Consider the following 18,224-nt stretch of genomic DNA (forward strand, 5'->3'; position numbering starts at 1 on the left):
GCACCTTCTGGCCTACTGTGACACCATGGAGTGTGGCAATCTTCGTTTTCTTGTTTATTCCACAAACATGTGTTGAGCAACCACCCCCTGCCGCCACTAAGGTTTTCCCATGCTGTCCCTCAACGAAGGGAGACGGCAAAGGCCAGAGATCATTCTCACAGCTGAAGGTCACGTCTGGATGAATGAGCTATCATGGCTGGGAGGTTAACAGCTCAGACCGCCACAGTGGGACTCCAGCTCCACTATGTATTAGCTTTGAGCAAGTAAATTATTAATTAGCCTCTTGTTTCCTCTTCAAAAGGGAAGAGGGGTGAGCTGCCTCACTGCTGTATTTGCAGTGTCTACCTGGGATCAAATCCTGGCTTTGCCATTTGCTAGCGATGTGACCTCTGGGCAAGTTACTTGACTTTTTCACGGCCTCAGTTTCTTCATCTCTAAGCTGGGGACAATGATTGTGCCAATTTCAAAGGGCTTTATGGAGGATTAAATGAGCTCATATATGTAAAGCCCTTAGCTCAGCAGATGGTAAATTGGAAATGTTACAGAAGTGTGTGTAATCACTATTATTTGGACTCTAATGCTCTGTATACCTATATTAGCTTCTAAATGTTCTTGCAGCTTGGTACATGGATATCCCTAATCCAATTAAGCATCTTCAACACAGTTAACTCCTCTCTGCACCTAATTCATTACCAGTGGATTAAGGAACTCCGAAGAGAATGAAAAAGGAATCAAAGAAATGTGGGCACTGTTTTAACTAAGCAGCATTTTAGTAATAAGCCAGTTTCTAGAGGTTTGATTATTGCAGCAGAAAGATCCTGAAGCCTGTTTCCACTAAAACAGATTTGTGCTCGGAATAGAGACATAGTAGTTCATGGAAAACACCAACACCCCAAATCTCTCTTTCCTCCGCAGCTTCCTGGGAAATGTAAAAAGAAAGAGCTACCACTCCTTGAGTGTTATTGAAACTTGCACTTTAGCCATCCACATCCCTGCAATTTGTCACCACCTGAATTTATTTTATTTTATTTTATTTTATTTTATTTTATTTTATTTTATTTTATTTTATTTTTTATTCAATTTACATCCAAGTTAGTTAGCATATAGTGCAACAATGATTTTAGGGGTAGATTCCTTGATGCTCCTTACCCATTTAGCCCATCCCCCTTCCCACAACTCCCCCCAGCAACCCTCTGTTTGTTCTCCATATTTAAGAGTCTCTTATGTTTTGTCCTGCTCCCTGTTTTCATATTATTTTTACTTCCCTTCCCTTGTGTTCAACGGTTCTGTGTCTTAAAATCCTCATGAGTGAAGTCATATGATTTTTGTCCCTCTCTGACTAATTTCGGTTAGCATAATACCCTCCAGTTCTATCCACATAGTTGCAAATGGCAAGATTTCATTCTTTTTGATCGCTAATACTCCATTGTGTGTATGTGTGTATATATATATATATACCTACCACATCTTCTTTATCCATTCATCCATCGATGGACATTGGGCTCTTTCCATACTTTGGCTGTTGTTGATAGTGCTGCTATAAACATGGGGGTGCATGTGCCCCTTCGAAACAGCATACCTGTATCCCTTGGATAAATACCTAGCAGTGCAATTGCTGGGTCATAGGGTAGTTCTATTTTTGATTTTTTGAGGAACCCCCATACTGTTTTCCAGAGTGGCTGAACCAGTTTGCATTCCCACCAGCAATGCAAAAGAGATCCTCTTTCTCTGCATCCTCACCAACATCTGTTGTTGCCTGAGTTGTTAATGTTAGCCCTTCTGACAGGTGTGAGGTGGTATCTCATTGTGGTTTTGATTTGTATTTCCCTGGTGATGAGTGATGTGGGGCATTTTTTCATGTGTCAGCTGGCCATCTGGATGTCTTCTTTGGAGAAGTGTCTATTCATGTCTTTTGCCCATTTCTTTCCTGGATTATTTGTTTCTTGGGTGTTGAGTTTGATAAGTTCTTTACAGATTTTGGATACTAACCCTTTATCTGATGTGTCGTTCGCAAATATCTTCTCCCATTCCATCGGTTGCCTTTTTGTTTGGCTGATTGCTTCCTTCGCTGTGCAGAAGCTTTTTATTTTGATGAGGTCCCAATAGTTCATTTTTGCTTTTGTTTCCCTTGCCTCTGGAGACGTGTTGAGTAAGAGGTTGCTGCGGCCAAGATCAGAGAGGTTTTTGCCTGCTTTCTCCTCGAGGATTTTGATGGCCTCCCATCTTACATTGAGGTCTTTCATCCATTTTGAGTTTATTTTTGTGTATGGTGTAAGAAAGTGGTCCAGGTTCATTTTTCTGCATGTCACTGTCCAGTTTTCCCAGCGTCACTTGCTGAACAGACTGTCGTCTTTATTCCACTGAATATTCTTTCCTGCTTTGTCAAAGATTAGTTGGCCATACGTTTGTGGGTCCATTTCTGGGTTCTGTATTCTGTTCCTCTGATCTGGGTGTCTGTTTTTGTGCCAGTAGCATACTGTCTTGATGATTACAGCTTTGTAGTGTAGCTTCAAGTCTGGATTGTGATGCCTCCTGCTTTGGTTTTCTTTTTCAAGATCGCTTTGGCTATTCAGGGTCTTCTCTGGTTCTATACAAATTTTAGGATTGTTTTTTCTAGCACTGTGAAGAATGCTGGTGTTATTTTGATAGGGATTGTATTGAATATGTAGATTGCTTTGGGTAGTATTGACATTTTAACAATATTTGTTCTTCCTATCCAGGAGCATGGAATCTTTTTCCATTTTTTTGTGTCTTCTTCCATTTCTTTCATAAGCTTTCCATAGTTTTCAGTGTATAGATTTTTCGCCTCTTTGGTTAGATTTATTCCTAGGTATTTTATTCCTAGGTTTATTCCTAGGTTTTTGGTGCAATTGTAAATGGGATCAATTCCTTGATTTCTCTTTCTGTCGCTTCACTGTTGGTGTATAGGAATGCGACCGATTTCTGTGCATTGATTTTATATCTTGCAGCTTTGCTGAATTCATGAATCAGTTCTAGCAGTTTTTTGGTGGAATCTCTTGGGTTTTCCATATACAGTATCATGTCATCTGCGAAGAGTGAAAGTTTGACCTCCTCATGGCCAATTTGGATGCCTTTTATTTCTTTGTGTTGTCTGATTGCTGAGACTAAGACTTCTAATACTATGTTGAATAACAGTGGAGAGAGTGGACATCCCTGTCTTGTTCCTGACCTTAGGGAGAAAGCTCTCAGTTTTTCCCCATTGAGGATGATATTAGCATTGGGTCTTTTGTACATGGCTTTTATGATCTTGAGGTATGATCTTTCTATCCCTACTTTCTTGAGGGTTTTTATCAAGAAAGGATGTTGTATTTTGTCAAATGCTTTCTCTGCATCTATTGAGACGATCATATGGTTCTTGTTGTCACCATCTGACTTTAATGCACATAAGAAATCTTAAATTCCAGTACCCTGTCTTCTGACCATGCCCTTTTAGCCTTCCAGCTCCCCCCTTACTTTAGTCATCTTTGCCCTTGGACCTGACCTCTGGTTGGCTCCTCCTTTCCTCCATTTCCCACCAGCTTCCTCATTTTCTTTCCTAGGAAGCTGGTGTCCTGGTTGCTCACCTGGGCCACTCTTTCTTCAGCACTTTGAAATTCCTTTATCACCCTAAACCTATGCCTTCTCTGAGTTAAATTCACCCCCTGGGTCATCATAACAAACTGCTATCTGTGTTCACCCTGGTGGAAGGCTCTGCTATAGAAAGTTCTGTGATGATGTACATCATGGCACTGTCCTTCTACTTGCCCCTCCCCCTCAGCAGGTTTCTAAAACATTCACCCACTTCTCAACATCCATCTCCTCTAGTTTTCAGAGGAAGACCTTACTTCTTACGTCTCTGAGAAAACTGAGGCCCTTAGAGGTGAAACACCTTAACCTTCTACCCTCCTCCATTCACTCAGCCAACAAATATTTTTGAATACCTGTTCTATCCCAAGCACTATGCCAGGTGCTGGGAATGAAATAAGGGACATTCTCTGGCTTCCTGGTGCTACTCTGGTGATGGATGCACTTACAAAGAAGACTACCAAGAAGTCCAGCCATCCACTGTGTGGTGAGAAAACACAAACCACTTGGGCACTCCAGTTGCCAGGCTCAGCTGAGCCCAGCTTGTGACTAATCCCAGGTCAGACTTCAGACATGTGAGGGAGGAAGCATCTGGATGATACCACCCAGCAAATTGAGCCATTTGAAGATTTCAGACTCATGCCCTAGACAACATGGAGCAGAGTCAAGCTATTTTCACTTCCCAATGACCTTTGGGTCATTCTTTATCCATCTGGAACACATTTCCAACTTTCTTTGCTAAGTTAGGTATTTCTTATCCCTGAAGACTCAGTATAGGCCTTCTCTTCCCCAGGAAGCATCTCCTAAACCCTTTGGATGGGTTAAACGGCCCTTCCCCGGGTTGCTTTAGCGTATCTCTTCTTTAGCAGTGTATAGAAATTATCTTTGTTCACCCAGAAATTATGTGTATATCCAGCCTAGCACAAATATATTCAACATATGCTTATTAGCTGAAGTGTGTAAATGTGGACTCCACTGAGCTCTGGCCCAGGTAAAGCTGTGATGTTTGTCTCTAGCGCCCTCTACCTTCTTCATCTCATCCTTCACCACCACCCTTCAATTGAAGTGTCCCTTGTCCCAATTCCCTTCCAGGTTCGTTCATCAATGGTAACTGAAACGTGACCTTAACTTAGAGTGTGGGAAAGCTTATGGGCCAGGAGAAGGCTTCAAAAGCATCATTTGGGTCCATAGATTTGCTAAAGTCTAATCATTCAGAACCTGATTATATACCAGGGATGTGAGCTGAACTCTGTCCTATGGACTTTCTGGTACCGAAGACATGTTAAAGCAGAGCCTTGAGAAACAGAATCACTGCGGTGTAGATGTGTCCAGAAGCAGGGAACTGCTAGAGAGAGAGTACGGAGAATCTCAGGATTATTTCTGTGTATTTAATGATAGACCTCCACCCACATTTATACTCTGAGACATCACTCCTCTTGCTAAAGTTTATGTGGCCATGGGTGGACCCAAACTGGGTCAGAGTCTCACCTCTCGGAATTTGGAATTGAGACAGTCTTTCCATGTGACAAGAACTATTTACAACAGCAAAGCTGGAGGGTAGCCAGACTCTACAGTTTGGAGGAGAGAAGCAGAAATGAGAGACAAGAAAGAGTATTGCTTGCTTGGCAATTCTGGGTGTCAGTGCCCTTCTGTTTGTCCACAGGTTCTGACAACCTGCCCCTGCCCTGTATCCTTAAAATAATCCTCCTTTTCCTTTTCTGACTTCTAGTCATGAGTCGTTCTCACTTACAATCAAAGAACACTAATACAACTGTGGTTCCCAAACCATGTGCTGAGGCGCCCCAGGGTACATTACACTCATGGGATGCTTTGTTACATTTGGTTCAAGTCGTATCATTTCCAGTGTGTATTATATGTACAGTATATACTATAATTGTATTCTTTCTATGGGCTTTGTGCTCTACAAGGATGAAGAATGTTTGGTGACCACTAAGGAGAGGAGTAACGTTGAACAGACGGGAGAGACTCAGAAAGGCTGATGGGAAATACTGGTGTTCGGAGTGGTCATTTGACCCTGACAGACAGGACAGCAGGACAAGTCCAGTGGATCAGCAGGTGGATGCAGGGTGGGGGGAACAATGCTCCCTATAGAGTTTATACAGTTTGGAAAGGGCATTTATACTATGTTCACTGGGCGGGTGGGGGAGCAAATCCAACAGAGTGTTCATGTTATTTAAAAAGCAAAACCTGGGGTGCTAGGGCGGCTCAGTGGGTTAAGCATCAAACTCTTGATTTCAGCTCAGGTCATGATCTCACGGTTCGTGAGTTCAAGCCCTGCATCAGGCTCTGTGCTGAGCGTGCAGAGCTTGCTTGGGATTCGCTCTTTCTCTCTCTGCCCCTCCCCCATTTGTGCTTGCTCTCCCTCAAAATAAACAAACTTAAAAAAATAAAACCTTTAAAGAGCAAAACCCTAATCATGTTGAATGTTTGGTGTGTAGCAGCTTCATATTAAGGAACTTAAAATGTCAGGTAAATAATATGTTGACACTTTTGTGATCGTGCTGGGGAAAATAAATATGTAATTACAAATTTTACTTTTATAAATTAAAAGACCAAACTTTGTTAAAATGCACTTTACAAAGAACATGCCACTGGCAGGGAGGAAAAAAAAGGTAGCTCAGCTTTATTTATGAAAATCACCGACAAAATAATAAAAACCGAAAACAAAAACATTTTAATTACAATGTGAGCTGAAGTTTTTCCATTTCTTTGTGACTTCAGTTTAAAAAAGAAAAATGTCTGAAATCGTCATTGGTGGGTCCTCAATCCACTTTTAAATCTTTCCCCACCAGCATGGCCGTCACGGGGTGCATGCTAGCTCTGTGCTCCTGGTAGGTACGGACGACTTGATCGTGGTATTTGTCAAAGGCAGCAAGGTCTCTGTGGGAGCGGGAAAAAAGGAAGAAAGTTGGATAATGACTTATTATTTTGGCAAGGAATGTTTTATTTGGCAGGTATAATTTTATTCTTGTGAAATTAATGAAAAGATTAATTATGACTGTCTATGTCACGGTTATATATTTTTCAGAATTCCTGCCAAATCCACAGTCAAAATAACTTCATTAAGATATTCTTAAATTCTAGCTTTTAGCCAAGATACAACTTTTCCCCTCTACCGCGCATTGCTTTATTGTATGTCAAGCAACCTATTCTTCCACCTCATTGGGACATTTGAATCAAAAAGGTTTGGCTTTATCTGTTCATTTCTTATTGCATTTGAATAACTTCAGACTCTTTCTCTTGTCCATGCCTATCCACCAATTATCTCCTACTTGCTTTTAAAGACCGTTAGGTGCACATAAGATTGCTTTCTATTTACTTCCTTTTCACCAGTGTCTAAACCTATCTGGCCCATAATAGGTAATTGATATATAAGGTTTCTAAAACAGCTAATCCAATTACCTCAAATTCTAAATATTTTAGAAGTGTTCATTCCTATTCCAAAATTATACCTGTAATCTTTAACAAATTTAAAAATTATTTTTAGATGGCATTTTACAAAGTATTTTAACAACAGGAAAAACTTAAGATTGTTCTTCCCCATTCCTGATCTAAATTCAAAGCACCATTTGAGTGGGTTCTTACTTGAATAAGGGCCGCGTAAATTTCATTCGTCCTTGCTCAGTTGCCATTTTTAGAGCCAAAGGAACTGCTTCCTCCCATTTCGATTGAATGCAGAGCCGTAACCATCTGAAAGGAAGATTTTTAGGGGGCGTGGGGTAGGAAATGAGGAGGAAGGGGTGGGATATACAGTCACTTCTGAAGATTACTTTCATAGTGATAAGTAATCCCATTATAATTCTACTGCACACCTCTTTATATTATGTCTTTATTCTGAGAATCTCAAATCCTTCTTTTTTTTCAAATCCTTTTACATACAATTCAATAACTGGAGAAGAGAAGGAAGAGGAGTTTGTTCTTGAAAAAGACCAGACGTTTTAAAAGGCTAGCTTACGTTGGTGTTCATGTACCTTATCTGTGCAGTTTCTAAAGGAAATTAAACTTTGGTTTAAGACTCACACTACAAATCAGAATTAAGAAAGATTAGCCACATAACAGAATCAGAGATTTCTAACTATTCCCTTATCAGAGTCAGTTTGGCTAGTTGTGGAAGAACTATTTACCTCTGGATTCCTAATTCTCCTTTTTGTTTTAAGGCCAAGAGAAGCTTCGAACAAATTCTAAGAAAAAGATTAATACTCTCATCTTACAGATACTGCAAGTATTCCTATGATTATTTATACAAGCGCAGAAGATTTCACAGGATTTCTTAAAACTCATGTATGGCTCCGACTCTGCTTTCCCTTTCTCCGCATTTTAAACTAGTTTCTACTTTCTTCCACAGAGACAAGTTAAAATGATGTACCTGAATCGTATTTCAGAATTGTTAACGGCATTCAACTTGTACACCTCTTGCATTCGCTTTATATGCCCCAATGGAAGAGGTGCCTAAGAGCAAAATAAAGAAGTATGACATATCATTTCAACAGGATTCCTTGGAAGAAAGGAGCTGGGGGGAAATTCTTAGCCAGATTAAAATCCTAAATATTTTCAAATATAGAAATAAGTTAGATAAAATGAAAACAAATGCACACTACAATAAATTTTGTGCCAACTTATTCTGGATAAGGATGTTCTGCTACAAGCGAAGGGATAGTTTAATTTGTGAGGTACCTAGAGAATTAAATGAGAATTTCTCTCCTCAGACCTTCTGGTATATATAAAATCTAACTTTCTAACTCTTTCCAGAGTCCTTCAAGTTTTTCCTTATACTTTATCTATCTTAAATTTATCCCATTCTCTGTATTAAACCACAGTTCTTTGTTTCCTCACAGATTACCCTGAGCTTTATCTTTGCATATTTCCTCTGAAATCCCTTTTAAATGATCTATATGCCTACAAAATAGCTTTTAAAACTTCTATCTTACAGGTCCTTTGAGAACCTGATGAGTAATATGGACCCTTTCCGTAGGAAAAAGAGATACATTTACCATACAAACACAAATGTCTCTATACAATTTCAGGAGTTCATGAACCTCCTGTGCCTGGCTTAACCTTAAGCTAAAATGGGGAGCAATTCTGGTGAGGAAAGAAGGAAGACAAGTTCAGTTTGGACAAGCAGGGAGGCTGAGGTGCTGCTAGGTGGGTGGTGACTCTCCTCTGCTGCCACGACTCCTCTTACAAAACCCACCCCATGCTCGCTCCGGAAGCATCTCTGCTCTGAGTGCCAGACCCTTCCCAAACTGTTTGGTCTCAGCTAACCTCCAAGTCCGCCCTGGTAGGTCCACTGGTTAAGGTCCCCTCCTGGACCCCCAATCTTCCCCCATTTTTGCCATGCCTTTTCTGGAAACATCCCGTCAGGTCCTCCCTCTCCCTGGCCCCAAGGCAGCGCTAAAGACATTTATGAAAAATGGCGACTTTATGCCCTAAAAAATTGATTCTCACCAAGCCCCTGTTGCCTAAAATCCATTCCTCCCTTTGTGTTGATTCCTTAGGAAACTCTGTCCAGTCTTCTTTATCCCTCTCAAGGTCCTCAGGCCCAACAGAGCATTTTAATGTGAAAGCCAAGACCCAGTCCTTCCCTCCCTCTCAAAATGCAGCCTCCTCTTTCTGTTTTATTGCCTTTCTTTTTATTGCCTTGGTTTGAAACCTTAAGATCTGCTTGGACTCATTCCTGTTAACCACCAAATCCAGCCAGGCACAAACCCATGCCTTTCACCCTTCATCCCTGCCCCCTCCTTTCCTCCCAGTGCCCCCTGGTACTGTCTCCCAGATAACTCCACCACCCGTGTTCCTCATGTTGATCCACCAGCAGGCTTGTTTTATAATCCATCCTTTCCTGTTAAAAATGTTAGATCCCTTCCTACCTACAAAATCTGATTCTTAGCTTAGCATTCAAGATTCATCACATCCTATACCAGGCTTTCTAGAATGATCTTCATTAACTTCTGCAACACGGTGGCTTGCTACTCCCTCGGACTTGAATTTCCACCTCTGCATTATGATGCTGCTCTCCTCAAAGCTAGCTCCACTCCCACAAAACCTTTCCTTGATGATGCCATTTAGAAGGGAGTCCTTCTTTACAGATTAAGTTTTTCTCAAATGATACCTAAAATATGTCTCCTTTAATTGCCAGATTTTGTATGTGTGACCTTTCCTACTAGATTATAAGCTTTTGTGGACATGGTTTCTTTCTTTCTTAAATATTTTCATATTTATAATAACACTAAACATAATAAGCATTCAACAAATGTCTTTAAAGAAACAAATGAATTTTATAAATTTTTTTTCCCATTAGTTTTCATATTAACATTTTTTTTCCAACTTGGGTTTGACCTAAATGCTGTGCTTTTATTATATCCATTGTAATGTCTCATGTTTTGAGCTAGTACTTACTTTCTGGAGCATCTGTGCTAAGAATTCGTTCAGCTGATGACTAGAGAGGTCCTTCAGGTCTGCTGCGGTGAATGAATTTAAATCATCTTCTTTGGCCTAAAAAAAATGTTTCCTGGTTATTTTGTATAAAATGTACAAGTTAATAATATTTATTGGTTCACCTAACATAAAAGTAAAAATTAAGAAAAAGACAGAAATACAAGGATGTACAAGATGGTAAAAAATAAATTTAAGCCTTGGCTACTTTCATAATTTTGAGATGATGTCACTGTAACTTAAAGAGCTAACATAACTCCTAAAATTTATATTACTTAAGAGAAATTAGACTATTAATAGTAAAAAAATTTTTACATCCTTTGTACCATTCAAGATGTACAGATTGTCAAAGTAAAGAAATGTTACAAAGAGCATGTCAACTAATTTACAGGCTAATTGTAAAATTTGGGTAAAGGATCAAATTGCATATTCTTTTAAATATTACACTAATTAATTGATAAGGCCACAAACTGATGTTTCCCTCCAACCCCACACATTCTGTTTTCCCCACTTAATCTTGGAAATCATCTTAGAAAAAGAAAAATGAGTCTGTACTTTTTAATTTAGGATTCACTGCCAAAAATCTTTGAAGATATGATTAAGAGATATTAAATGAAGATTATCAAAGTAATTATTTAAAAAATCTTTAAGTAGTTTTGAATTCCTTTCAACTAGGGTTTCTTTATTATTATTATTTTATTTTAATTCTAGTATAGTTAACCTACACTGTTATATTAGTTTCAGGTATACAATATAGAGATTCAACAATTCCACATTATTACCCAGCACTCATCATGACAAATGGACTCCTTAGTCCCCATCACCTATTTAACCCATCCTCCTATCCACCTCCCCTCTGGTAACCATCAGTTTGTTCTGTATAGTTAAGAGTCTGTTTTTTGGTTTGTTTCTGTCTTTTTTCCTTTGCTCATTTGTTTTGTTTCTTGTATTCCACATTGAGTGAAATCATATGGTATTTGTCTTTCTCTAACAGATTTTACCTAGCATTATACTCTCTAGCTCCATCCATGTCATTGCAAATGGAAAGATTTCTTTCTTTTTTATGGCTGAATAATATTCCTCAGTGTGTGTGTGTGTGTGTGTGTGTGTGTGTGTGTGTATGTGCACATCATCTTTATCCATTAATCTATTGATGAACACTTGGGCTGCTTCCATAATTTGGCTATTGTAAATTAATGCTGCTATAAACACAGGGGTGCGTGTATCCCTTAGAATTAGTGTTTTTGTATTTATTGGGTAAATACCCAGTAGTGTGACTACTGGATCATAGGGTATTTCTATTTTTAACTTTTTGAGGAACCTCCATACTATCTTCCACATAAACTAGGGTTTCTTTTAACTTTAAAAGAAACATATGCAATGTTTAAAAAAATCAGATAGGACTGAATGAAAAATTCCTTTGTTTTTGCCACGTCTCTAGGTCCTACTCCCCAGTGACCAATATGAATAGTTCCTCATATATCCTTCCAGGAAATTTAATGCATAAATATATCCTTGTAAAGAAACATTATTTTACACCTTCCTCCCTGTTCAGAACCCCCTTTACTATCTCTCTTTGGAACTTCACCTTGGTTATCAAAACTTACAGATCTCATGCTCTGCTCAAAAACATGCAAATTTAAAATATTTATTAAGGCTATATCGTAAGTCGTAAAAACATTAAAAGCAATGGAATGATAAACCAAAATTCAAGGTAACGGTTACCTTGCTGGGAAGGCAATGTGGATAGAGAGGGGAATGAGATGGGGAGGGCTGCTCCAAAAGTACCACTGAGGTTTTCTTTCTTATGTTTGTGGTGGGTACACCTTTTTACACCTTCCAATAGGTGATATACATTTTTTCTTTTGTATTTTTTTAATATTTAAGAAAAACAATTGAACAATAAAACAAGGCAAAGGGAGAACTAGTGATTACAATGTCCTCAGTCTGTCTCTGACACGACCTGCTCCTATTGATAGTGAACTATTTATAATCATCCGTGTTGGCTGCTGAGCCTAAAGGAATATCTAAGCAGAAATGAAGTACAGGAGCAGTTTTAGTAGGTGGGCTGGCATACATTTTTCAAATGAACACAGAGGTCCTGGGTGCCTGGGTGGCCCAGTTGGTTAAGTGACCGACTTCATTTCAGGTCATGATCTCGTAGTCTGTGAGTTCAAGCCCCGCGTTGGGCTCTGTGCTGACAGCTCAGAGTCTGGCGTCTGCTTTGGATTCTGTGTCTCCCTCTCTTCCTGTCTCTCTTTCTCTCTCTCAAAAAATAAGTAAACATTAAAAACAAAACAAAACCCAGAGGTCCTAATATATCACGTTGCTGTCGAAGATCCATCCAAGCATGGATCCCTCATGCTTTTCTCCATGACATGTTTGTGAACTACACAAAACATAAATTTAAGACACAGACAGAAGAACTAAAGCATCATCTGTGGCAAAAGATGTGCCACCAGATTTCCCTCCCTGCATAGGAATAATTAGACCTTTCTAAATTATTTAGCATACAGGATGAAACCACTTTTCCAATCGTAACTCAACATCTCTGGTCCTTTTTGTTACAACACTGAATGCAGGAAGTATTCCAGGCAAAGTATTGACAGTGGACGTACATATGTGCACAACTACCCTGCTGGGTAAGGAGCTGCCTAGACACTTTCTACCCCCTCAAAAAAATCGTGAACTAGATCTAAAGGGTTAGTAATGTTCTAACTTGGTCATGATGTTATCAGAATCTTCAGAAAGATGTTTATATTTTATTTTAAATTACAGTATCTTTTCCCTTGGTTTATTTGTTTATTTATTTATTTGAGAGAGTGTGTGTGTGTGCATGCACACAAGGGGGAGGAGGAGAGAAAGGGACAGAGAGGATCCCAAGCAGGCTCCACACCAGCAGCACTGAGCCCCACGCAGGGCTCTATCTCACAATTGTGAGATCATGACCCAGGCTGAACTCAAGAGTTGGTCACTTAGCTGCCTGAGCCACCCAGGTGCCCCTTCCCTTGGTTTCTTGTTCCATTGTTCTGATTTGCCTTACTTCTGATTTGTTTTTCTTCCTTCTTCTGGCTCTAAGAGGGTTCCCTCAAAACCTGGAACTTTCTATTCCTCTTTCTTATTCTCCACATTTAATGTTTTCAAGATCTTAACTAGCTATTTAAAATTAAACCTCAAAAACTTTTATTTTTTGAGGTTTTACTTCAATTTGAAGTAAATTTCAATTTTATTTTTTGAACTTTTACTTCAAATCTTTTATTTCCTCCTGCACTGTTCTAGTTCAAACCCCACAAGCCTTTTGGTCTGAACTACCATCTTATCTGACCTACTAGCTGGCTTTCTTACTCTCACTTTTCCATATTAATTGATCCTATATATTACACAGCTTGATTAATGGTCCTAATAAGCAACTCTGATCATTTCATTTGCTATTCAAAAACCTTTAAGGATCCACTGCTGTTTACAGATTGTTTTACATTCCTTAGTTTGACAATCAAGATTCTCTATAATAGGAAACTAATACATTTTTCCAACCTTGTTTTCCCTCTACTAATTCATGTATTTATCCAACAGTGAATAAATGGGGATGGCACTGGGGATATAGAAATGAATAAAAATAATTTCTGCTCTCAAGGAGCTTATCGCCTAGTGAAAGAAACAGATACAAGCAATACTGTAAGAAAATACATTTACAGTAAAAGCTTTTTAAAAATGAGCTTCACTGGGGCAGTTGGGTGGCTCAGTTGGTTGAGCATGTGACTCTGGCTCAGGTTGTGATCTTGTCGTTCGTGAGTTTGAGCCCCACATTAGGCTCAATGCTATCAGCGCAGAGCCCGCTTTAGATCTTCAGTCCCTCCCTTTCTCTGCACCTCCCCTGCTCATGCTCTCTCTCCTCTCTCTCAAAAACAACAACAAAAAAATGAGCTCCACTAAAACCACTCATTGGATTAACCGATACTTTCTACCCTCTCTGTAAAATGAGTGGACTCGTGTCCAGGGTGCGCCCTTTGCTCTGAGTGGGTGGGCCACCCTTCAATACCTGTGCTTTTCTTCTCCCACCTGTTGATTTATGTGTTAACTACATAAACTTGTTTCCAAATGTGTTTATGTCAATTGTAGTTGTAAGCAGGAAATCCTGTTAAATAATAGGTATACTGATGAAAGAGGAGTGCCAAAAAAAAAAGAAGAAGTCTCTATAAATATTAAGTTTATTGCTCTGGACAAACTCAGTCAACTTTAACTTAAAAAGTGCTGTACAAAAAATGTTGCTACAGAATTTGTAGACAAGATCTTTGTAAACAGATGGGAATAACAACAGAAAAATCTAGAAGGAGCTACCAATTGCTTTGCAAGTGTATTTAAATTCTATTCCCACTTTAAAAGAAACCAAAATTGGGGCACCTGGGCGGCTGAGTTGGGTAAGTGTCTGACTTCGGCTAAGATCATGGTCTCACGGTTTGTGAGTTCAAGCCCTGCGTCAGGCTGTGGGCTGACAGCTCAGAGCTCAGAGCCTGCTTCGGATTCTATGTCTCCCTCTCTCTCTGCCCCTCTCCTGCTCCCACTGTGTCTCTCTCAAAAATAAATAAACATTTAAAAAATAAATAGATAAAAAATAAAAGAAACTAAAATTGGAAGTTACAGGTGCATCATGAATTTAGTTTATGCAGTTGATACACAGCTTTGGCCCCATAGTAAAAATCTGAGTAATTTATGTTTTAAAATAAAATTTCTTCCTTATGATTAGTTTTTATGACACCATACTTTAGCCAATTTTTTCAATTAACTGGTTCACTGGACTGGCTAACTGATTCATTCCAATCTGATAAGAGTACTTTAATGATAGCACACACACGCGTGCACGCGAGCGCACACACAAACAAAGCCAGAAATGGTGTGATAAGGCTGTTTAGGATCCTATGGGAGAAAAGGAAGGAAAGCCTTACTTAGCCTGGGATGAGGAGAGAGTGAGGGGTGGGAGGAAGCAGAGAGGGCAGCATTATAGAAGGCAGGAAGGAATGGAAAAACACTATCTTAATGAAACCCAATGGAACTTAACAGAAGTCATTGTGGCTATGGCCCCATGTCAGAAGGGAAGAGGAGGGTTGGGAGATGAACCAGATGAATAGGCTCTAAGCTCTAACCAGGCAGAACTCACCTATCTGCGTAGGTTCCACGTTTTGTTGCTGCTTAAAAAAAAACTTTGTTTGGACTTTGTCCCTTCCACCCAGAATGTCCTCCTCTACCTCATCCATGCCCAAACCATATCCAGTCCTAGCTGAAATACCCTCTTCTGGACAAAGCTGTCCTCCATGCTGCAGCTAACCCCAATCCACTGTCCCCCGCCCCAGGTGGAGGTACTGGCTCTTTCTGGTGACCTCTTGTGACTTCATTTGTTTCTGTGCATACGCAAGCGGTTGGTGGGGGGGACAGGGACACAGAGAAAGAAAGAATCTTAGGCAGGCTCCGGCTCAGTGGAGCCTGACACAGGGCTCCATCCCACAACCCTGGGATCATGACAGGAGCCAAAATCAGGAGTCAGAGGCTTACCCGACTGAGCCACCCAGGTGCCCCTGTATCTTTTTCATGCTGCTCATCACTTACTGCTTAGCATCAGTTACTTATAACTAAACTTTACAAACAAGTGTCAAAAGGCAACATCTAAATTTGTTGCAGATGACAGGATGAAGGGTAGCAAAATACACTACTCCCAAATATGCCACTTTAGTATATTGATTATTTCAGTTGCAGGCTCTTGAAAAATAGGAAGGGCAAGGAGAGGTTTTCTCTGCACTATGCTCATCTGCCTAAAGACAGACCTTCCAAAAGGAGCTCAACTGTTTCATCAATCAGGCAAGACTGACTCCTATCACAGAAAAGGAAACTAAAAGTTGACACCACAGCCAAACTTTGTCACAAACTGTCATACCTTCCATCTATTCTCCTGAGGGCCCATTTATCTTTCCTAAAAATCATTTATTTTCCCCACTGAAATGGTGTTTAGTCCTGAATGAGGCACATCTGAGCTAGTCATTTTTCCATGGGCCTCTCCCATGTATGCATGAGATATACATGTTAATAAATTTATTTTTCTCTTGGTAATCTGCGTTTTATTACAGGACTCTCAGCTAAGAACTCAGAGGGCAGAGGGAAAAGTACTTTTCTTCCCCTACAAGGACTGCTCCTACATTTTCTGATATTTTTCATTAAAGCGCTGTCCAGGGTACATCTTCACTCGGGTTTCTCTAAGGGTTATGTTTCAGTATATACACAGAGAGGCTCTTCTTTAGGAGGCTCCATAGATGTGAACAACACCGACCGACAGAGCAAACGTGCCTCGGTTCTTCCCTAACAGCTGGCATTAGCACTCACCTGAGACCAGTTTAGATCTACCTGGTAAGGGTAAGGGCTATATTTGAAACAGTATCTTACAAGTGATTTATGAGGAAAAGAAAGAGAAAATGCAAATATTTTTGCATACCTTTTTTAAGACTTGAAAAAGGAGCAAGAAAAATGAGAACTAGTACCAAACATCTATTTGCTCCCCCCCCCAAACTTAATTTCACACATTGAGGGCTGGTATCACTTGGGACAAACTTGACTTATTTTCTGTTGTTGTTTAATTAAGATTTGATTTATGTAAGCAATCTCTCCATCCAACTTGGGGCTCAAACTCACAACCCCGAGATCAAGGGTCACACACTCCACTGACTGGCACCCCCAGACTTGATTTATGAATAACCTTTCCAAATACATGAGTTTATAAGTAAAGTCCCTGATGAGTAGAGACATATTTGTACATTTCAACAAGGAGCCAAAAATCACACATCAGTACTCACCGCCATCCACCGCTGACTTAAGGCAATGCAAGCATTTGTCAGAGTCATATCATAGCTGCAAAGATGAAAAAATACTGGAGATTAAATTTCATAAAGATGTACATGCTCTTCCATAAATGCGACGTTGAAACTACAGAACGCACTTAACTTTCAAAGTTCTTTTTAAATAAAGATCAGGAACACCAGAGTGATGGAAACAGGAAATCTTCTACCTGACTTAAATATTCTGGCATCATCTAAGAACCTGGAAATCCACGTGGATACCAAATTAGTGAAGCACCTGACTATCCTTCAGAGAGAACACCCCAACATCTCCGCAAAGACAGATGCTTCAGTAGCGTGTGCTGAAGGAGCTGGGACTCAGTTGGGCAGATCTAGTGTTTGCTGTATGGCAGGCACAGTTCTAGGTGTTCATGACAATGTGACAACACGCTGCTTTCGTGGATTTTACATTCTGTTGTTCCAGCTATCTAATCATGCCACAAATCTGCGAGTGCCTACGTGACAGGCACTGTTCTAGACACCGGGGAAATAACGGTGTCCCAGGAGACCTTTGGGAGACTCCGAAACAATGTGATGATTTTATTTCTTCTCAGAAGAAAGTGGAAATAAACTCTGATTGTAAAGCAAAGCAAACTGCATTAAAATTTGTGAGTTCTCAACTTAGAAGATAAACCACATGTTTTGCAACGATGGAAGAGACTGTAAAATGTGTGCAAAATTCTTGCAAAACATCCCTATTTGTCCATAAATCATGCTTGCTTGCTGTGAAATGTTTCCATGAGAGAACAGTAGGGAACTTGCCCCTGAGGGTCTAAATTAAATAAGTTTTGATTAGAAGTTACCATTGAACCTGCTTAAAGAGAGTTTGTGCCCTAGGGGAAATTACAATTGGGTTAAAGCAGGGAGCTCCTTTGAAGCAGCTGCCAGTCAATCTCCATAAAGTAGTCAGGGTGTGGACTGCAGGGAAAGCCTCTTGTTTGTCCCCAAAACCAAAGGGGATCAGAGGCAGTAAACTGCTCAGGCAGTAAATCACCTTCAGCTAGAATATTTCTTAGCACTGATTTCTAAGGAACAAAAGGACAGTACAAAACCTCTGCTTATCTCTTTCTTGTGCCCTGAAACTTCCTTCTCTGTGTCACAAAAAGAACCTTGTAAGAATTAGCCCTTACTTATGGCAGGAGGAGAAGCAACCCTTACTTATGGCAAGGTCCTAAGAACAGTAGTGAGCAAAACCAGATATGAGCCTTGCTTGCATGGTGCTTCTGTGTAGGGAAGGAGAAAGACTTTGGTAATCACACAAACCAATTTAAAATGAATACTGTGGTAACAACAATGAAGAGGCCATAC

The 18,224-nt window shown here is 39.9% G+C and overlaps 1 protein-coding gene across 1 annotated transcript in view; it reads right to left on the minus strand.

The window, feature by feature from the left end:
- Nucleotides 1-6,279: 6,279 nt before the first annotated feature.
- Nucleotides 6,280-18,224, minus strand: part of LTA4H (leukotriene A4 hydrolase) — a 33,636-nt gene continuing 21,691 nt past the window's right edge. Inside the window, exons 15-19 of the mRNA XM_047066000.1 lie at nucleotides 16,875-16,929; nucleotides 10,003-10,098; nucleotides 7,973-8,055; nucleotides 7,192-7,296; nucleotides 6,280-6,486 (exon numbers count right to left, since the gene is read on the minus strand). Coding sequence (XP_046921956.1) covers nucleotides 6,369-6,486; nucleotides 7,192-7,296; nucleotides 7,973-8,055; nucleotides 10,003-10,098; nucleotides 16,875-16,929 — 457 coding nt within the window. The 3' untranslated portion in view covers nucleotides 6,280-6,368. The remainder of the gene's footprint in view (nucleotides 6,487-7,191; nucleotides 7,297-7,972; nucleotides 8,056-10,002; nucleotides 10,099-16,874; nucleotides 16,930-18,224) is intronic.

This window comes from Lynx rufus, unplaced genomic scaffold (genome assembly GCF_022079265.1).
Source record: "Lynx rufus isolate CCGP_SWC_20201006 ecotype Redwood Valley unplaced genomic scaffold, mLynRuf1.p SCAF_7, whole genome shotgun sequence".
Classification (NCBI taxonomy): Eukaryota; Metazoa; Chordata; class Mammalia; order Carnivora; family Felidae; genus Lynx; species Lynx rufus.